Raw genomic sequence first — 15,068 nt, forward strand, 5'->3', positions numbered from 1 at the left:
AACAAAATGTCATTGGAATCACCTCAAGAAACAGAAATAGACCTGAAAACAAAGGATAAACAGATGGGGGTAAATCAGACATCTGAACTACAGAAGTCAGTCCAATACAACTCCAGGCCAACAGTACAGAGAAGGCAGTCTTCCAGGGTCTGGGAACAACACCACAAACAGACAGAGAAAAGATGATTAAAGAAATAGAAATGCAACACAAGTCTCCCAAAAGGTGACATAAAAGAAAAACTATACAGAATGGTTACCTGAAGGGAGAAAACAAAGTTAATCACTCATTTCACTTTCAGTGGGCAATTGGATAAAGAAGCAACTGAAGAGAAAAACTAAATAGTCATAATAACAGAGGAAGGCTCACAGGGAGGAGAGCAAGAATAGAATTCTGTAGAATACTAAAAACAGCATAGGAAAGGAGCTAGATTAAATGCTGTATATTACAAGTTATATTAAAGATAATTAATCACAACATCCAAACAAGTCATTCATCATTTTGTTCATACTCCACAAAGCAAGACTGCCATGACAACAAGTGTAACAGGCCTTTGATCTGAAAAGCCACGATATTTTAACTACTGGATATTAGACTGAAAGATTTATTCCTCCATGAAAACATTTTTACAGAGACACAGTATGCTTAATTTAGGTTTACAGAACATAGATAAGAACTAATTCTTAGATGTTATCATCTCTCAAGAGGCAGCTAAGCATAGTGCTTTACTTCTGTATCTCAAAATACGAGAGAACATGTAAAAAAAAGATCTGAAAAATCAATAGCATCAAGGGGAAGAACACCTGAAATATTAATCATTTTGCAGAGACTTCATCAATTCATAAACAATAGTACTTTCCAAACATGTAGCTCAAGTGAAGTCGCAGTCACGTTCCTTTACTGCCATCTAGCCATCAGTAACCAAACTACAAAAAAAAAAAAAAAAAAAAAAAAAAAAAAAAAAGGAATTTTGACTATCTTTCTGTGAATTTCACCAGGACTTCAGCACTGGAATTGCAAAATATTTTTATTTCTGTGTTGTGTTTTTTTTTTTTTAAATAGGCAGATACTTTTAAGGAAAATGTTTTGGGTTGCATAGTGGTTGCAAAGGATGCATAGTGATAGGACAGTGATAGGACAAGGGGGAATGGTTTTAAACTGAAACAGGGGAGGTTTAGGTTAGATATTAGGAGGAAGTTTTTCACACAGAGGGTGGTGATGCACTGGAACAGGTTGCCCAAAGAGGATGCCCCATCCCTGGAGGCATTCAAGGCCAGGCTGGATGTGGCTCTGGGCAGCCTGGTCTGCTGGTTGGCGACCCTGCACATAGCAGGGGGTTGGAACTGGATGATCGCTGTGGTCCTTTTCAACCCAGGCCACCCTGTGATTCTATGACTGCTACCTGGAAACCAAGTTTACAATTACAACCTCCCTAGTTTTTTTTACTGTTTTTTTTTTTTTTTTACTTGACTACAACATTACATAGTATCAATGTGCTCTATTCTTATTCAGGTACACTAATAGTACTGCTTATAATTGAAGGATAAAAAAAGCTAGGAATTGTTTGAGGTTTTTATTCTATTTTAACCCATCCTCTGACTTGCACTGCTGCAAAATTACATTCTCACTACATTATCCTGGCATATTTCAGAGTGAACAAAAACCACCACAACACCAAAATGCTGTGTACTCAGAAACACCCTTTACAGAATAAATAAAACATTGTAATTCCTAAAGAAAAAACACAGCAACACAATTAGTTTAAAGCACACTAGAGTAAATCTGAAGTTCTTCTGTTACTGAAAAAAAAAAAAAAAAAAAAAAAAAGTGAGCTATTTGGTAGAATAAAGAAAACCACTGAAAGGAATCATTCTAAACTCACATTAAAATACAACATTGTACACACAGTTATAAAGTCATATTGGAAACCTCACTTTAAGCTCATGAAATAAAGCAAGTGTTAATTTCTACCAGCATTTATCATATTGCACTCAATACATCTGCTGCTCACTCTCTCCATCACAGAAATGAGCAGCCACTGCAAATGAAATATGGAAGCTCAAGTGAGGTTGCCTTCCTTCATTTTTACCAACCAAAACAGCGTGAGAATATTTACTGTGTCAGTTCTGAATCACACAGCTCTCAAAGGCATGTGCTCTCCTATCCCAAAGGAAAAATTAATTTACCATAAAAGCTTGTTCATAAAATGTTATGCCTTTCAAAGCAACACAAGATGTTTGTGTGCTGTAACATATTCATATAGCCTCTTAATAATATTTGGCAGCAGGGACACCTACATCACACAAGACACAGACAGAAATGCCATCTCATTAAGTAATGCAGTTTCTTACTGCCTCCCATTGCTGTAATCATTAAGCTCTAAATCTGGAGGCCACACGGTGGTGGGAGGGCAGACAATGGCTATTTTTCACTCTGATGCAGTACCTCTAAAGTCACAGCTTCTGCTTCCAGGACATTCATCTATGCCATGATCAGAAAACTGACAGCCACCAAAGTCTCCTGAAAGAATAAATGGTCTAACAGCACTGCTAGCAGAACCTTCTGAAACAAATACATACACTTAGTTCTGTAAGAAAATTAATATTACTGACAATTTTACAGTACATAAATAATATTCTTCTCCAAATATAATTTTTTAAGCATAACTGAAAGGGATAATTTTGAGGGGGACGGAGAGGGGAGTCAGAATTGTTGATGATGAGGGTATGAAAAACACATGCCAGAGATCTCTGTATTTGTAATATGGGAAAACTGAAAGCAATTATATCAAAAATATGAAGTTAGAATATCGAGTTAGGACAGTACTATTCAAAAGAGTCCTCAGTTTCATTTCTATAAGAGCCTGGAATACAGCATGAGATGTCAGTGTGGAACTTGGACATAAGCACTTCACCTTCAGCTGTGATGCACTGGGAATAAATCAAAAGAAATCCCTCCTCTTGATTAACCTAACTTTGAGCATGAGGTACAAATACATCAGTAATATTAAATATACTGATTACAACATGAAGTGCTATTATTCATTCTTAATTTACCTATCATTCTAAAGATAGACAAGTGAGACCCAGAGCTCCATGAGACTTGCTCAAGGTCACAAAGCTCTGTAGATCAGCTGGAATTTCTCCACTGTAGAGACAGAGATATTTTATATACTAATTGCAAGTAGACACAACCCATCAGCAATCAGAAACGTTCAGCTGATTCTATTCCCTCACAGGGGTGGAAGAGTGGCCAAAGCCAAGCGGCATGCAAGTTAGCTCCTGACTGGCACACCCCTAGTAATGGGGCATTTTAACACTAAATTGCAAAGAGAGAAGCAAACAGAGGAATGGGGGGACGGGGAGAAGCCTCAGATTTTGGAAATCCAGGGACTTCAGTAATGGCTTACATAAAGATACCTTCAAAATCTAAATACATTTAAGAGTCTTTGTTTCAATACTAAAATTACATATATTCTTTCATATGGAAATGTAGACCTTACATTAAAATATACATTTCTTTAATTTTACCTTCAGCTTCTTAAAATCTTAGACACTTCACTTGCAGCATGAAATGCAGAAAAAAATCCAGTTTAAATTAGCTCATTAGACAGAACCTGCTTTTTAAGTGTGACTCTCATAACTAGCTTGCACCTGAAGGGCTCTCATTTCACAGCTCTTCTTTTTCAAGAAGTTGTCGGTAAAAAAAAAAAAAAAAAAGTGCCTACATGGAGGAAATGCATGCACTTCATTTCACTAAAACCTCTTGAAGAAGAAAAATGAAGCACGGGACCTTCTGAATACTCTGTACTGAACACCTCATTAAATCAGCAATTGTTTTGACGAAAGGTTCCCTGATGTAACCATGCCTCATTTTCATTATACTACTTAAACTGTGCTCAAATCTACAAACACTTCTTTTAGTTCTCAAGATGAAGTCTTTCTGAACATTTCCAATGGATGTTACACAGTGCTGCCAGCACAGTATGAAGACGCAATTTTTACGTATCTGGAATGAGCACTGAAAATTTGTACTGTTTACAAAATAAATTTAGCACTTTGTAATAGTATCATAGAGCTCAATTAAAAATAAAAAAGAAACAAACACTGGGTAAGTGATGTTTATCTCACATGGTAAAGTTTGAAGACAAAATACTACTTTATAAAGAATCCTTACATTTATTCAAAAAACCTTTTTATTCCATAGCTGTACATTATCTTAATCTTACTTGCAGCTGTATTTTTATTAAAGCTGGAAATTCTGGATTACTTTGTTACAAGTCCACCTTCCCACAGAACAAGAACTATGGATTTGGCAATAACCCACTAGACAGAAAGTACAACAGAAAAAGAAAAGTCAATTTAAAAGATTATCCATGTCATGTAGAAAAGTGAATTACTAAAAAAAAATAAAGCAATGCTCAATTACTTGCAACTAAGATCACAGAATCACAGAATCACAGAATCACCCGGGTTGGAAGGGACCTCAAGGATCATGTAGTTCCAACCCCCCTGCCTAGCAGGGCCACCAAACATACACATTCAGATCAGGTTGCCCAGGACCCCGTCCAACCTGGCCTTAAACACGTCCAAGGACGGGGCATCCACAACCTCCCTGGGCAGCCCGTTCCAGGGCCTAACCACTCTCCTAGTAAAGAACTTCCCCCTAACATCCAACCTAAATCTTCCCTCCTTCAACTTAAAACCATTTCCCCTAGTCCTGCTGTTATCAGCCCTTTTGAAGAGCTTACTCCCCTCCTGGGTGTAGGTTCCCTTCAGGTATTGATAGGCTGCAATGAGGTCACCCCGCAGCCTTCTCTTCTCCAGGCTGAACAAGCCCAACTCCCTCAGCCTGTCCTCATAGGGGAGGTGCTCCAGCCCCCTGATCATCTTAGTCGCCCTCCTCTGGACCCTTTCCAAAATCTCAATGTCTTTCTTGTACTGAGGGCTCCACACCTGGACACAGTATTCCAGATGGGGCCTCACAAGAGCCGAGTAGAGAGGGACAATCACCTCCCTGTCCCTGCTGACCACCCCTCTCCTGATGGAGCCCAGGATCCCATTTGCCTTTCGAGCTGCCAGAGCGCACTGCTGGCTCATGTTCAGTCTCTCGTCCATCAGGACCCCCAGGTCCTTCTCTGCCGAGCTGCTCTCAAGGACCACTCCTCCCAGCCTGTACAGGTGCCTGGGGTTCTTCCGGCCCAAATGCAAAACCTTGCACTTTGCCGTGTTGAACCTCATCAGGTTCACCCGAGCCCAGCCCTCCAGCCTGTCGAGGTCCCTCTGAATGGCATCCCTTCCTTCCACCGTATCAACCGCACCACAAAGATAACTGTAAGAAAACAGTGAGTACCACAGGTTGAATATTACACAATGTTATTTCTGCAAGCTTATTTTCTGTAACATGTATGCAAATTTAAAAAGCATATTTCCCAGACTAGCCACGTCCTTAGGGCCATAAAACATTCTGCACGCTCCCAAACTAGTTCTGAAACCCAGGGAAGGAACATTCTATCACAAAAATTCAATCACAAAGGGAAAGCAAAACAAAAAAAAATCTACAAACATGAGATATTAAAAAAGAGAAAAACAACCATCTTAGACTCTGTGGCTGAAACTCTAGTCACATCAGTAAGTGACAAAACAGATTCACTCTGAGATTTCAGTGGATTTCACACCAAGAGCAAATAAATTTAAAGCAAAGCAGCTAAAAATCCATCTGTCTCTTTCAAGCCAGATTTCAATTACTATTTCATAATCCATTTGAAATCAGATTATTCTTCAATAAAATATTGAAAAAATATCAGAAGAACCTAATGTACCTCAGCTGTACGAGACTTACAACAGCTTCTATTAATCCAACAGACCATCTATGACTGACCATCAGTTCATACACTTGCATGAATTAATATATGCAGATCACGTGTACCAAACAAATTCCATAGTCCAAAAGCAAGGGGACGTTGTAACTTAATTGTTACGATACACATAGTGGAACTTATACAAATATCTGTATTTAAAATTCACCAAGAAGAAAGTTCAAGAACTTTTCCTGGTGCCTTCATGTGTGTGTCAGGGAGATGGGCATTTGTTTTTACACTAAACTTTTTCCTGTAAAAAGTTCATGCTGGGAAAATCTCAGTGCTTTTTGAAGCCAGCCATAATTACCATGAGAAGTTAGTAACTATTTCTAAACTTTCTTTTAGGCACCACACCCCAGGACCATAATTTAAGACAGAAAATAAACTCTACCATAGGGGGCTGAAAATACACCAGAAATTTGTATGTAGTTATACCTAAGTATACCCAGTATAATTAGATAGCCATGCCCTAGTTACAGGCCAGTTCTATGCTGTTCTGGCTTGAGGGCTAGCATAGCCAACCCCAGTAAAATAAGAAATAAAAGCCTGAATTAGTACCACAGTACTACAGCTTCTACAGTACTGCTATTGGCACAGGTGACATAATACCTAACACTCCTAAAACTTAAGCATGAGAAGCCAATTAATTATACACAGATGTTGCTAGAAGTTTCAAATTATTAGTGTAATGTTAATAAAATCTGAACAGTCTTAAACAACTCAGATAAGTAAATATGAACAGTGTTTCTGTGAAAAAGGGATGAAAAACAGTGTTTTCATCAAGGCTGCCAGAATCCAGAGGTTGGCTAATTTATGTCAGCTGGAGGACTGCTACTACTCTTCATCCACTCTAGATGGAATGATATCTGATTCAGATCAGTAATGTTTAAAAGAACAGTAGCTCCTCTTATGTATTCCAGACATACAAATAGTCCAGCTCACCTGACAAACTACAGCCAGGTACCTACTTCAAAGATACTACGTTAGAACAAACTGACAAATGAAATAAATTTGTGTTCAAAAGGATCATGAGCAGATACAGACTAGAAACAAGGCAACAGAAGACATATTTGCTATTATCTTGCTTTTTCACTCTTAGGTTTAAAGAGTGGTAAAAGATATTTAGCATTGTAAGGATAAAGAAATTCCTGTTCTGACTTGAAGGCTAGCATAGCCAACCCCAGTAAAATAAGAAATCAAAGCCTGAATGAATTGGTGAGTGCTACCATGAAATTGCATGAGGATTGATCTATTTTGTTACAACTTGAGAATGAGGAAGACATGTATGTAAACAGTCTGTTTCAAGGCCATCTGTCTAGAAACAGAAATTCCTTAACAAGAAGTTTCAGAAATCTGTCAACTACAGAGAAGAAACAGTTACCAAGTAAAAATAAATTAATTCTATTTCTAAAATATAGTTCAGCAATAGACTTAATAAAAAATTACAAATATTCAGGCTATACACAAATACATACTATGCTGTTCATTTCTGATGACTCGTAACTTCCACATGGATGGACACTTCCAATAGGTTCCAGTCCCTCTTCATCCCACATATACGTGCCATCAGAGCTATCAGAAGGAGAAAGCTCAAAAGAGGACCCAGCTCTGTAATTCATCTCTGAAGAAATCACGCTCTCGGCAGTGTGCTTTGTGCTTTCACTGTTGTCATCCATTGCTTAAAGAAAACAAAAACAGCCAACAAAAAAACAATCAAAAACAATCAAATATTCCAAAATAAAGAAAGAAAAGCATGCATTATTCATGTTTTAATATTTCCAAATCATATTCTAACAAATTCTAAACACAAGCATTATATATTATTAACACCACTCACCCCAGGAAGTAACTTCCAGTCCAGCCTGAACTTTTCATAACTAAGAATCCTTTCAACCTACATCTTTGCTAACATTTTACAATGCAGTAATATATCCCTCAAGAAAACTCATCTTTCAGAATTCTGTATCTTTTTAACAAAGATTTTAATAAAGTGGGTTCAAAAGTTAAGTGCAAACTTTCAACTGTAAAGTCTTTCAACATAGATTTATATCATGAAAGTCCATCAGGGATGTGAAAAAGACTTTGAAGTACCTTCTCTCTCTCTCATTGCCCTTAGGAGTTAATACAGCATGCCACTAGAAGAAAATCAGTAACACTCCAATTTTAAAAATTAACTAATTAAATAAGACACCCTGCACTTATTCCCATTACTTAAAGCAGTTACAGCTGTTCTCTCCCTATACAGAGGAGAAAGATGCAGAAACCACTAATCCAAAATAAATGTATCTCAAAACAAGGCTAAGAGGAATTCCACCACCTTACTGTGAGAGTAGCTAAAGGAGCTACCATTAATTCTTATTCCAAAGAGCTCCTAAAAAAAAAAAAAGTCACGCTTGAAGAAAATAACTATCATGCAGAAAATGCACTGAGTACAGTTCTGTTATGAAAAAACAGAATGGTTAAACATATAAAGTAACTTAATAGCAATTACAGAATCTTCATTTTAGTACCAAAAATTTCAAATCAAATGCAACAAAGTATTTACCAGACACATTTATATCAAGCCAGTCATCAGCATTACAGCAAGATCCTTCACTTTCCTTGAGAGAAGCGAATGGCTCTATTGATGTTATGCTCCTGTGCTCTAGCTCTTGAATGCAGCTCTCCTTCTGCTGTACTTGTATTGTTTTATTTGGATCTTCTAAATCTATGAAATCATCACTGAAGTCTTCACTCAAGTCATTTTTTTCAGAGGACGACAAAGAAGATATAGATATTTCGTCTCCATCATCGCTCATACACATGACACTTGATCCATGTTTTCCCATGCTTTCACGAAGGCCTTCAACAGATTCTGTTCTTTGAGCACTGCTCTCTAGAATGCTATTTTTCTCAATTGTTCTATTTATATTTGTTGATATGTCAGAGTTCTCCACTATATACGTGTCAGAAGTTGTACTTTTGCCACCATCCACAATAATATTTCCAGCAAACCGCTGGCCCGTAGGCTTCAACAGAGAAGGCCGACTTAATCTGTATCCAAAAGAAGGTGCTGACCCAGATCCGTTTGACAGCGAGGACTTCTTTGTGCAAGGAGATGATATACTAGAGTATGGCCTTGTAAATCCATACTTCACAGATTCATTTCCATTGGGTACATCCAACTGTCTTGCATTTCTTGACCACAGAGCTGACCTCTGAGATGTCCTAGCAGCTAGATTTTGACTATGATAAGGCCTTGTAAGATCCACAGCTTTATTAAAGGAATGTGACCTGGTTAACGATGCAGTGGGGAGGAAAGCATTCTGAATGGAATGTGAAAAACTTTGTGATCTTACCATTTTTTCACAGGAAGAAGACTTGCTATTGTCTGTAGAGTGTACAAGGCTTTCTCCTGAACTTGCCCTTGAGGCATTGGAATTTGCCCTAGGTCTCTGCAAACCTACCATTGGCCGATTACCATAAAATCCATTTAAGTGTGATTTTGGAGCACTGAGTCCAGAATATGAGGTCCTTCCTGACAGGGCACCTTTGGCGAATTTTGCTGAACTAGACAGTCCAGGCAAAGACTTTGGGTTTGATTCCTCAGTAGAAGATACAAACATATTGTTTTGCTTTGCTGTTTTTGACCCAACTGAAGTACTATTGTTCAAACCCACCCTGAGCATATCATTACTCAATGCTCCTTGAGACTGAGAATACTTCTCAGAATCAATTAATTTGTCATTACAATTTTGTTTAGAGTTAGTCTCTCTCTCATTTTGATCATGAAGCTGATATTTATTTGATTTTCTCCAGTTGAAAGAGAAGGAAGACATGTTAACAGTGCCATTGTGCTTGCTGAAATTTTTGCCACCATTATTCCCTGCTAAATTAACAGCTGTCCCATTTGACGTCGGTTGTAATACGCTTCCTAAAGTTTTCGTTCCATATTTTGGTAGCCTGGAAACCAAGGATGTCCTGATTTGATTTTTTTCTTCCATGAGCTATTGGGTACATTGATCCTCAGAGGGTGTGTGAATCTAGGAAAAAGAAAGAATGTATTAGACCATCAGCAATAACACAAAACAATATAATTTCACGTGCGTTTGCATCTATGTTTACTACATCCATGTGCTCAACTACACCGTAACTGTACAAAATAACTCACACTTTATGATATCCAGAGAAATAATAGTAGAGCAACAGCTATTTGGCAGTAATATATTATTCAGTCGTCACTCCCCACCACATAGGCTTTTGTTGCCTAAATTGCCTATTCTTTCTCTTCCTCTATATCATTAAAGGTAAGCTTTATAAAGGGTGTGCATTTTTAATCTACCGATTTGAATAGCTAACCGATTTTTCCAACGGTACTGCAGTTATTCAATACTTAAGACTTCATATTTAAAATGAACAAATTGAACATAGCACAAACCTGTAGTCAACAATCTAAAACTTCTAAAGCTACATCCCAAAAACGGGACGAAAGCTATTCTTTTCAAAGTTATCTTTCCTAGCCAAGAATCTTCACACTGTACCCCTCATAGCATCGAGAGGAAAAGAGATTCTGACAGACACTACACATTCTCATGTATGAACAAAAATAGTAGAAATATAATTAAAAGCCACCTGAAAAAATATTGTTTGCTATTTTAGGGATTGCCCTAGCTCTTCATTTCACATAGAAGATTCAAAGAAACAGTTAAGAGTTAAGGGTGCTTTTGTTTAAACTTTTTAGCAAGAATAACAAAGTGATTCAGATTTCTGCCAGCAGAACCAGCACAGCCTATAGGAACTGCAGCTGGTGTAAAAATAACAAATGCATTGACCCCGAGAACAGAGCCCTGAAGATCATCTTCTGAAGAAAAATGTTTCTACTGAAGAAAGCTATTTACACCCTGAACCATCAGCAAAAAACAGAAAAAAAAAATCGTCTTTGTCACCTGGGCATGACATGGAGGCAAAAGCTGCCTTCTAGCAAATGTTCTCTGTACATTTCTCCTCCTTCCCACATGGACCTGTCCCCAGTATATTCTCCTGAATTCTGTTTATGCCAGAATTTCCCAAGCACAAAGCTGCATTCATAGCCTTCCATTTAACAGCGACTTCTATCTCCACCAATTTTGTCAAAATACTTTGGACACAACTGTATCCCTGGTACTATAGAGTCTCAGAGTTCTGAGTTCCAGAAATTCACTGTGTGATACAAATCTTTGCTTTCATTTGATGATAATCAAGTGGCTGATCATTTTGCTTCCCCAACTTCTATGTTACAAGACAAAAAAAAAAAAAAAAAAAAAAAAAAAAAAAAAAAAAAAAAAAAAAAATCACTGATCATCCATCTTCACCCCAGCATTTTCTTTTTCCATATTCCCATTCAGGATGAAGATCCCTGGGCATTTTTCATCTTCATATGGAAACTGTCACCAATTTTGGTTGCCTTTTTGTTCCCATAAAAAATTACAGGATAGCAACTGCATGCAGTATTCAAGTTAACATGTTTCTTGGGAGGATTGGCTGACACGCCTGAAGGCCATGCTGCCATTCAGTGAGACCTGGACAGGCTGGAGAGCTGGGCAGAAAAAAACCGGATGAGGTTTAACAAAAGCAAGCATAGAGTCTTGCACCTGGGGAGGAATAATTGCATGCACCAGTACAAGTTGGGGGATGAGCTGCTGGAGGGGAGCTCTGTGGAAAGGGACCTGGGTGTCCTGGTGGATGACAGGTTGGCCATGAGCCAGCAGTGTGCCCTTGTGGCCAAAAAGGCCAATGGCTTACTGGGGTGCATTAAAAAGAGCGTGGCCAGCAGGTCAAAGGAGGTGATCCTCCCCCTCTACTCTGCCCTGGTAAGGCCTCATCTGGAGTACTGCGTCCAGTTCTGGGCCCCCAGTACAAAAAAGACAGGGATCTCTTGGAAAGAGTCCAGCGGAGGGCCATGAAGATGGTGAAGGGCCTGGAGCATCTCCCCTATGAAGAAAGGTTGAGTGAACTGGGTCTGTTCAGCCTTGAGAAAAGGAGACTGAGAGGGGACCTGATCCAGGTCTATAAATATCTAAGGTGTGGGGGGCAGAATGGCGAGGATGGACTCTTTTCAGTGGTGAATGGAGACAGGACAAGGGGAAACGGCTGGAAACTGCAGCATAGGAAGTTCCACACAAATGTGTGCAAGAACTTCTTTACAGTGAGGTGACGGAGCACTGGAACAGGCTGCCCAGGGAGGTGGTGGAGTCTCCTTCTCTGGAGATGTTCAAGACCTGCCCGGATGCCGACCTGTGCGACCTGGTGTAGGGAACCTGCTTTGGCAGGGGGGCTGGACTCAATGATCTCTGGAGGTCCCTTCCAACCCCTACAATTCTGTGATTCTGTGATTTTTTGGCATGAATGAACTTGACTTCTGTGCAGAGATGCATGAACTCTTAAAACCTACCCCCATGTCCTGAGATAAAGATATTTACAGCATTTATATCCTTATATGCGTGACTTTTGCTCCCTGGCCCCTTGGAAATATTCCACTACCATCTTCACCAAAAATGTGTTAGGACAATGTCATTTTGTCTACTTAATACAGCTTCATAAAATAAAATCCCAGTATCTTTGCCTTAACAATTCTTGGCTTGAGAGCTTCCATCTTGCTTTAATACTTCCACACTTAAACACATATTCATTCTACTATTTGTGCAGATAACTATATCTGTATCAACCTTTTGCACAGCAATACAATACAAAGAATTTGCCTAACTGTTATTATTATTATTGAAGCCTATTTAGACCGTAAGGACAGGCAAAGTCTCCAAGTTTCAATGCTGCATATTAACATAAAGTTTACTGTTGCATTAAACACTGTATTAGCAAAATGAGGTTTCTGTTGTAGAAGACAGCTGTGAAAGAATATGTTGCTTTTGCTACCTTGATTTTAATTATCAGTCAGTTCCACCCACTGGTCTGACAAGGTTACCACCACAGAATTCTGTTAGTTCTTACTCTATTCCCAGAAACTATAATCTGTGTTTGACTTTTCACAAACCGCTGGCAGGACTGAAAAACACCAAAGTTCTTAAACCACAGCCAACACGCCGATAAACAACACACAGCAAGTACTACTATACTTGAGGGACAGGAAATACCCTATGTAACCACTGTAAGCATTAGCTCACAAGGACTCACTCTCCAAGCTGCAAGACCTCAATAAGAAACACACCAGATAAAATCAAAGTGGCATTTAAACCAGGCACCCCCCAGGATTCTGTAAATGAATAGGATGCCCCAGAGCTCTGCTTCTGAAAGTAGGTCTAACTAAAAAGATATTAAAAGAAACATACTCAGAAACCACAGCTTCTTAAGGGCTCCTAATGCAATGAAAATGTCAGGATCCACATCCTGCAACAGGTAGCATACACCTATTTAGAACACACCCATATATGCATTTGAGTGGATAGTGACAGGATCGGGGGGAATGGTTTTAAACTGAAACAGGGGAGGTTTAGGTTAGATATTAGGAGGAAGTTTTTCACACAGAGGGCAGTGATGCACTGGAACAGGTTGCCCAAGGAGGTTGTGGATGCCCCATCCCTGCAGGCACTCAAGGCCAGGTGGATGTGGCTCTGGGCAGCCTGGTCTGCTGGTTGGCGACCCTGCACATAGCAGGGGATTGAAATCAGATGATGATTGTGGTCCTTTTCAACCCAGGCCATTCTGTGATATTCTCTAATAGAAACACAGATCCCCAGTTTTCAAACATTAAGTGAATTCTCACACACTGAAGACATAACCCGCACTGAGTTGTACAAACATACAAGCCTCATTCACAGCAACAGTTTAATTTTATACTGAATTTAAGCATCACATAACCAATCTATGAACTAGTAAAACACCATACATTTCTAGATGTGCTCAACACAGCACGTAGCACATGATAAAATCCTGCTGTACTGTGCAACTGTGGTAGTTGGTCTGAGAGTCACTCTGCAGACTGTACCTTAGTATGACCTAGCCAATCTGTTTTCTATACATTTAAAGAAAATATAGTCATTCACAAAGTACATCACCACTCCTGAGGTGACACAATGATCACCATTTTATGGTAAGAGAAGGCACTTAAAGCATCTCACTCATGTGTCCATACCCACAAAAAAAGCAGTCTGCCTACAGTGTACCCTGCACACCTTATCAAAATGAAATATCAAAATCAAACATCAACCTCCAAGATTAATGCCACATACATGTCAATAAAGTACATTATAATTATTTAAAGTAACATCATGCACATTATCCTTAATGTCATGAAGCGCTGACTCACAGCAAGTAACATAACACAGAGCCATCAAAAGGTACCCAAGTGTGACAAAAAAAAAGCTCCATTCTTGTAAAGAAATCTTCAAAAATCAAGAAAGTTAAACTAGAAAGCTATTTTCATGCTGTATGGCTAAATCCCTTTTGACATCTGTCTACCATCTCTCAGGTGACCATAAAATTTAAATGAGGCCAGTTAATGAGATTACTTTAATCCTCCAACAACTGCTGCAAATTAAATTCAAACACTGTTCAGTTCTCTCAGAAGGGTGTTGTTCATTTACCCTTAATTGGGAAAAGAGAAAATATTATCTTCAAGAAAACTGCACTGATTGCTTAAAACACCTCAGATAATTAAATTAAATACTGCCTACAACAAATACATGCTTATGTTTTATTATCTACATAGCTATAACTACTGTCACATTTTCTATTATTGGTCTCATTTGTTTGGTTGAAGTACAAATGCCATCAAAATAAAACTTAACAGCACACTCAGGCAGATGTTATTTTAAGGCAAATAGAAAGCAACAAAATCTAGAAGTTTTTTTCCCAAGTTCTCTCTCAAATTTCCTCAATTTCAACTTACATTTACCACTAAAGATTCCATTCACAAGCAGCACAGTACCTGCGAGTTACAGTTTGTTTTCTGCATTCCACAAAACTCAGGTTCATTACAATCTCCATTGTGTTCCTATGTATCTTAAAAAACATACTTTTAGATTTGAGCAATCTATGGATTTTTTCTTAAATTAACATTTGAACAAATAAGCCTTACACATTTTGCCCTGGGAAATGCTTTATCCCACAAGTCTAATCGGGAGTTAAACTAATTATGAAGAGCGTAGGCATACATAATAATCCAGGGAAAAGGAATTAAGATCTACAAACCTTCCAAACCAACTGAAAAAGGTGCTATATCCCTACTTTCAAGGATAT

At 38.6% G+C, this 15,068-nt stretch overlaps 1 protein-coding gene across 4 annotated transcripts in view; it reads right to left on the minus strand.

Moving 5' to 3' along the window:
* Nucleotides 1-15,068, minus strand: part of CCSER2 (coiled-coil serine rich protein 2) — a 71,622-nt gene that overhangs the window by 45,751 nt on the left and 10,803 nt on the right. For all 4 annotated transcript variants that reach the window (XM_042863035.1, XM_042863037.1, XM_042863036.1 and 1 more), the window contains exons 2-3: nucleotides 8,404-9,880; nucleotides 7,334-7,536 (exon numbers count right to left, since the gene is read on the minus strand). In XM_042863035.1, the coding sequence (XP_042718969.1) occupies nucleotides 7,334-7,536; nucleotides 8,404-9,841 (1,641 nt within the window). In that variant the 5' untranslated portion in view covers nucleotides 9,842-9,880. The remainder of the gene's footprint in view (nucleotides 1-7,333; nucleotides 7,537-8,403; nucleotides 9,881-15,068) is intronic.

This window comes from Lagopus leucura, unplaced genomic scaffold, assembly GCF_019238085.1.
Source record: "Lagopus leucura isolate 7727_CA_CO unplaced genomic scaffold, USGS_WTPT01 Super-Scaffold_739, whole genome shotgun sequence".
Classification (NCBI taxonomy): Eukaryota; Metazoa; Chordata; class Aves; order Galliformes; family Phasianidae; genus Lagopus; species Lagopus leucura.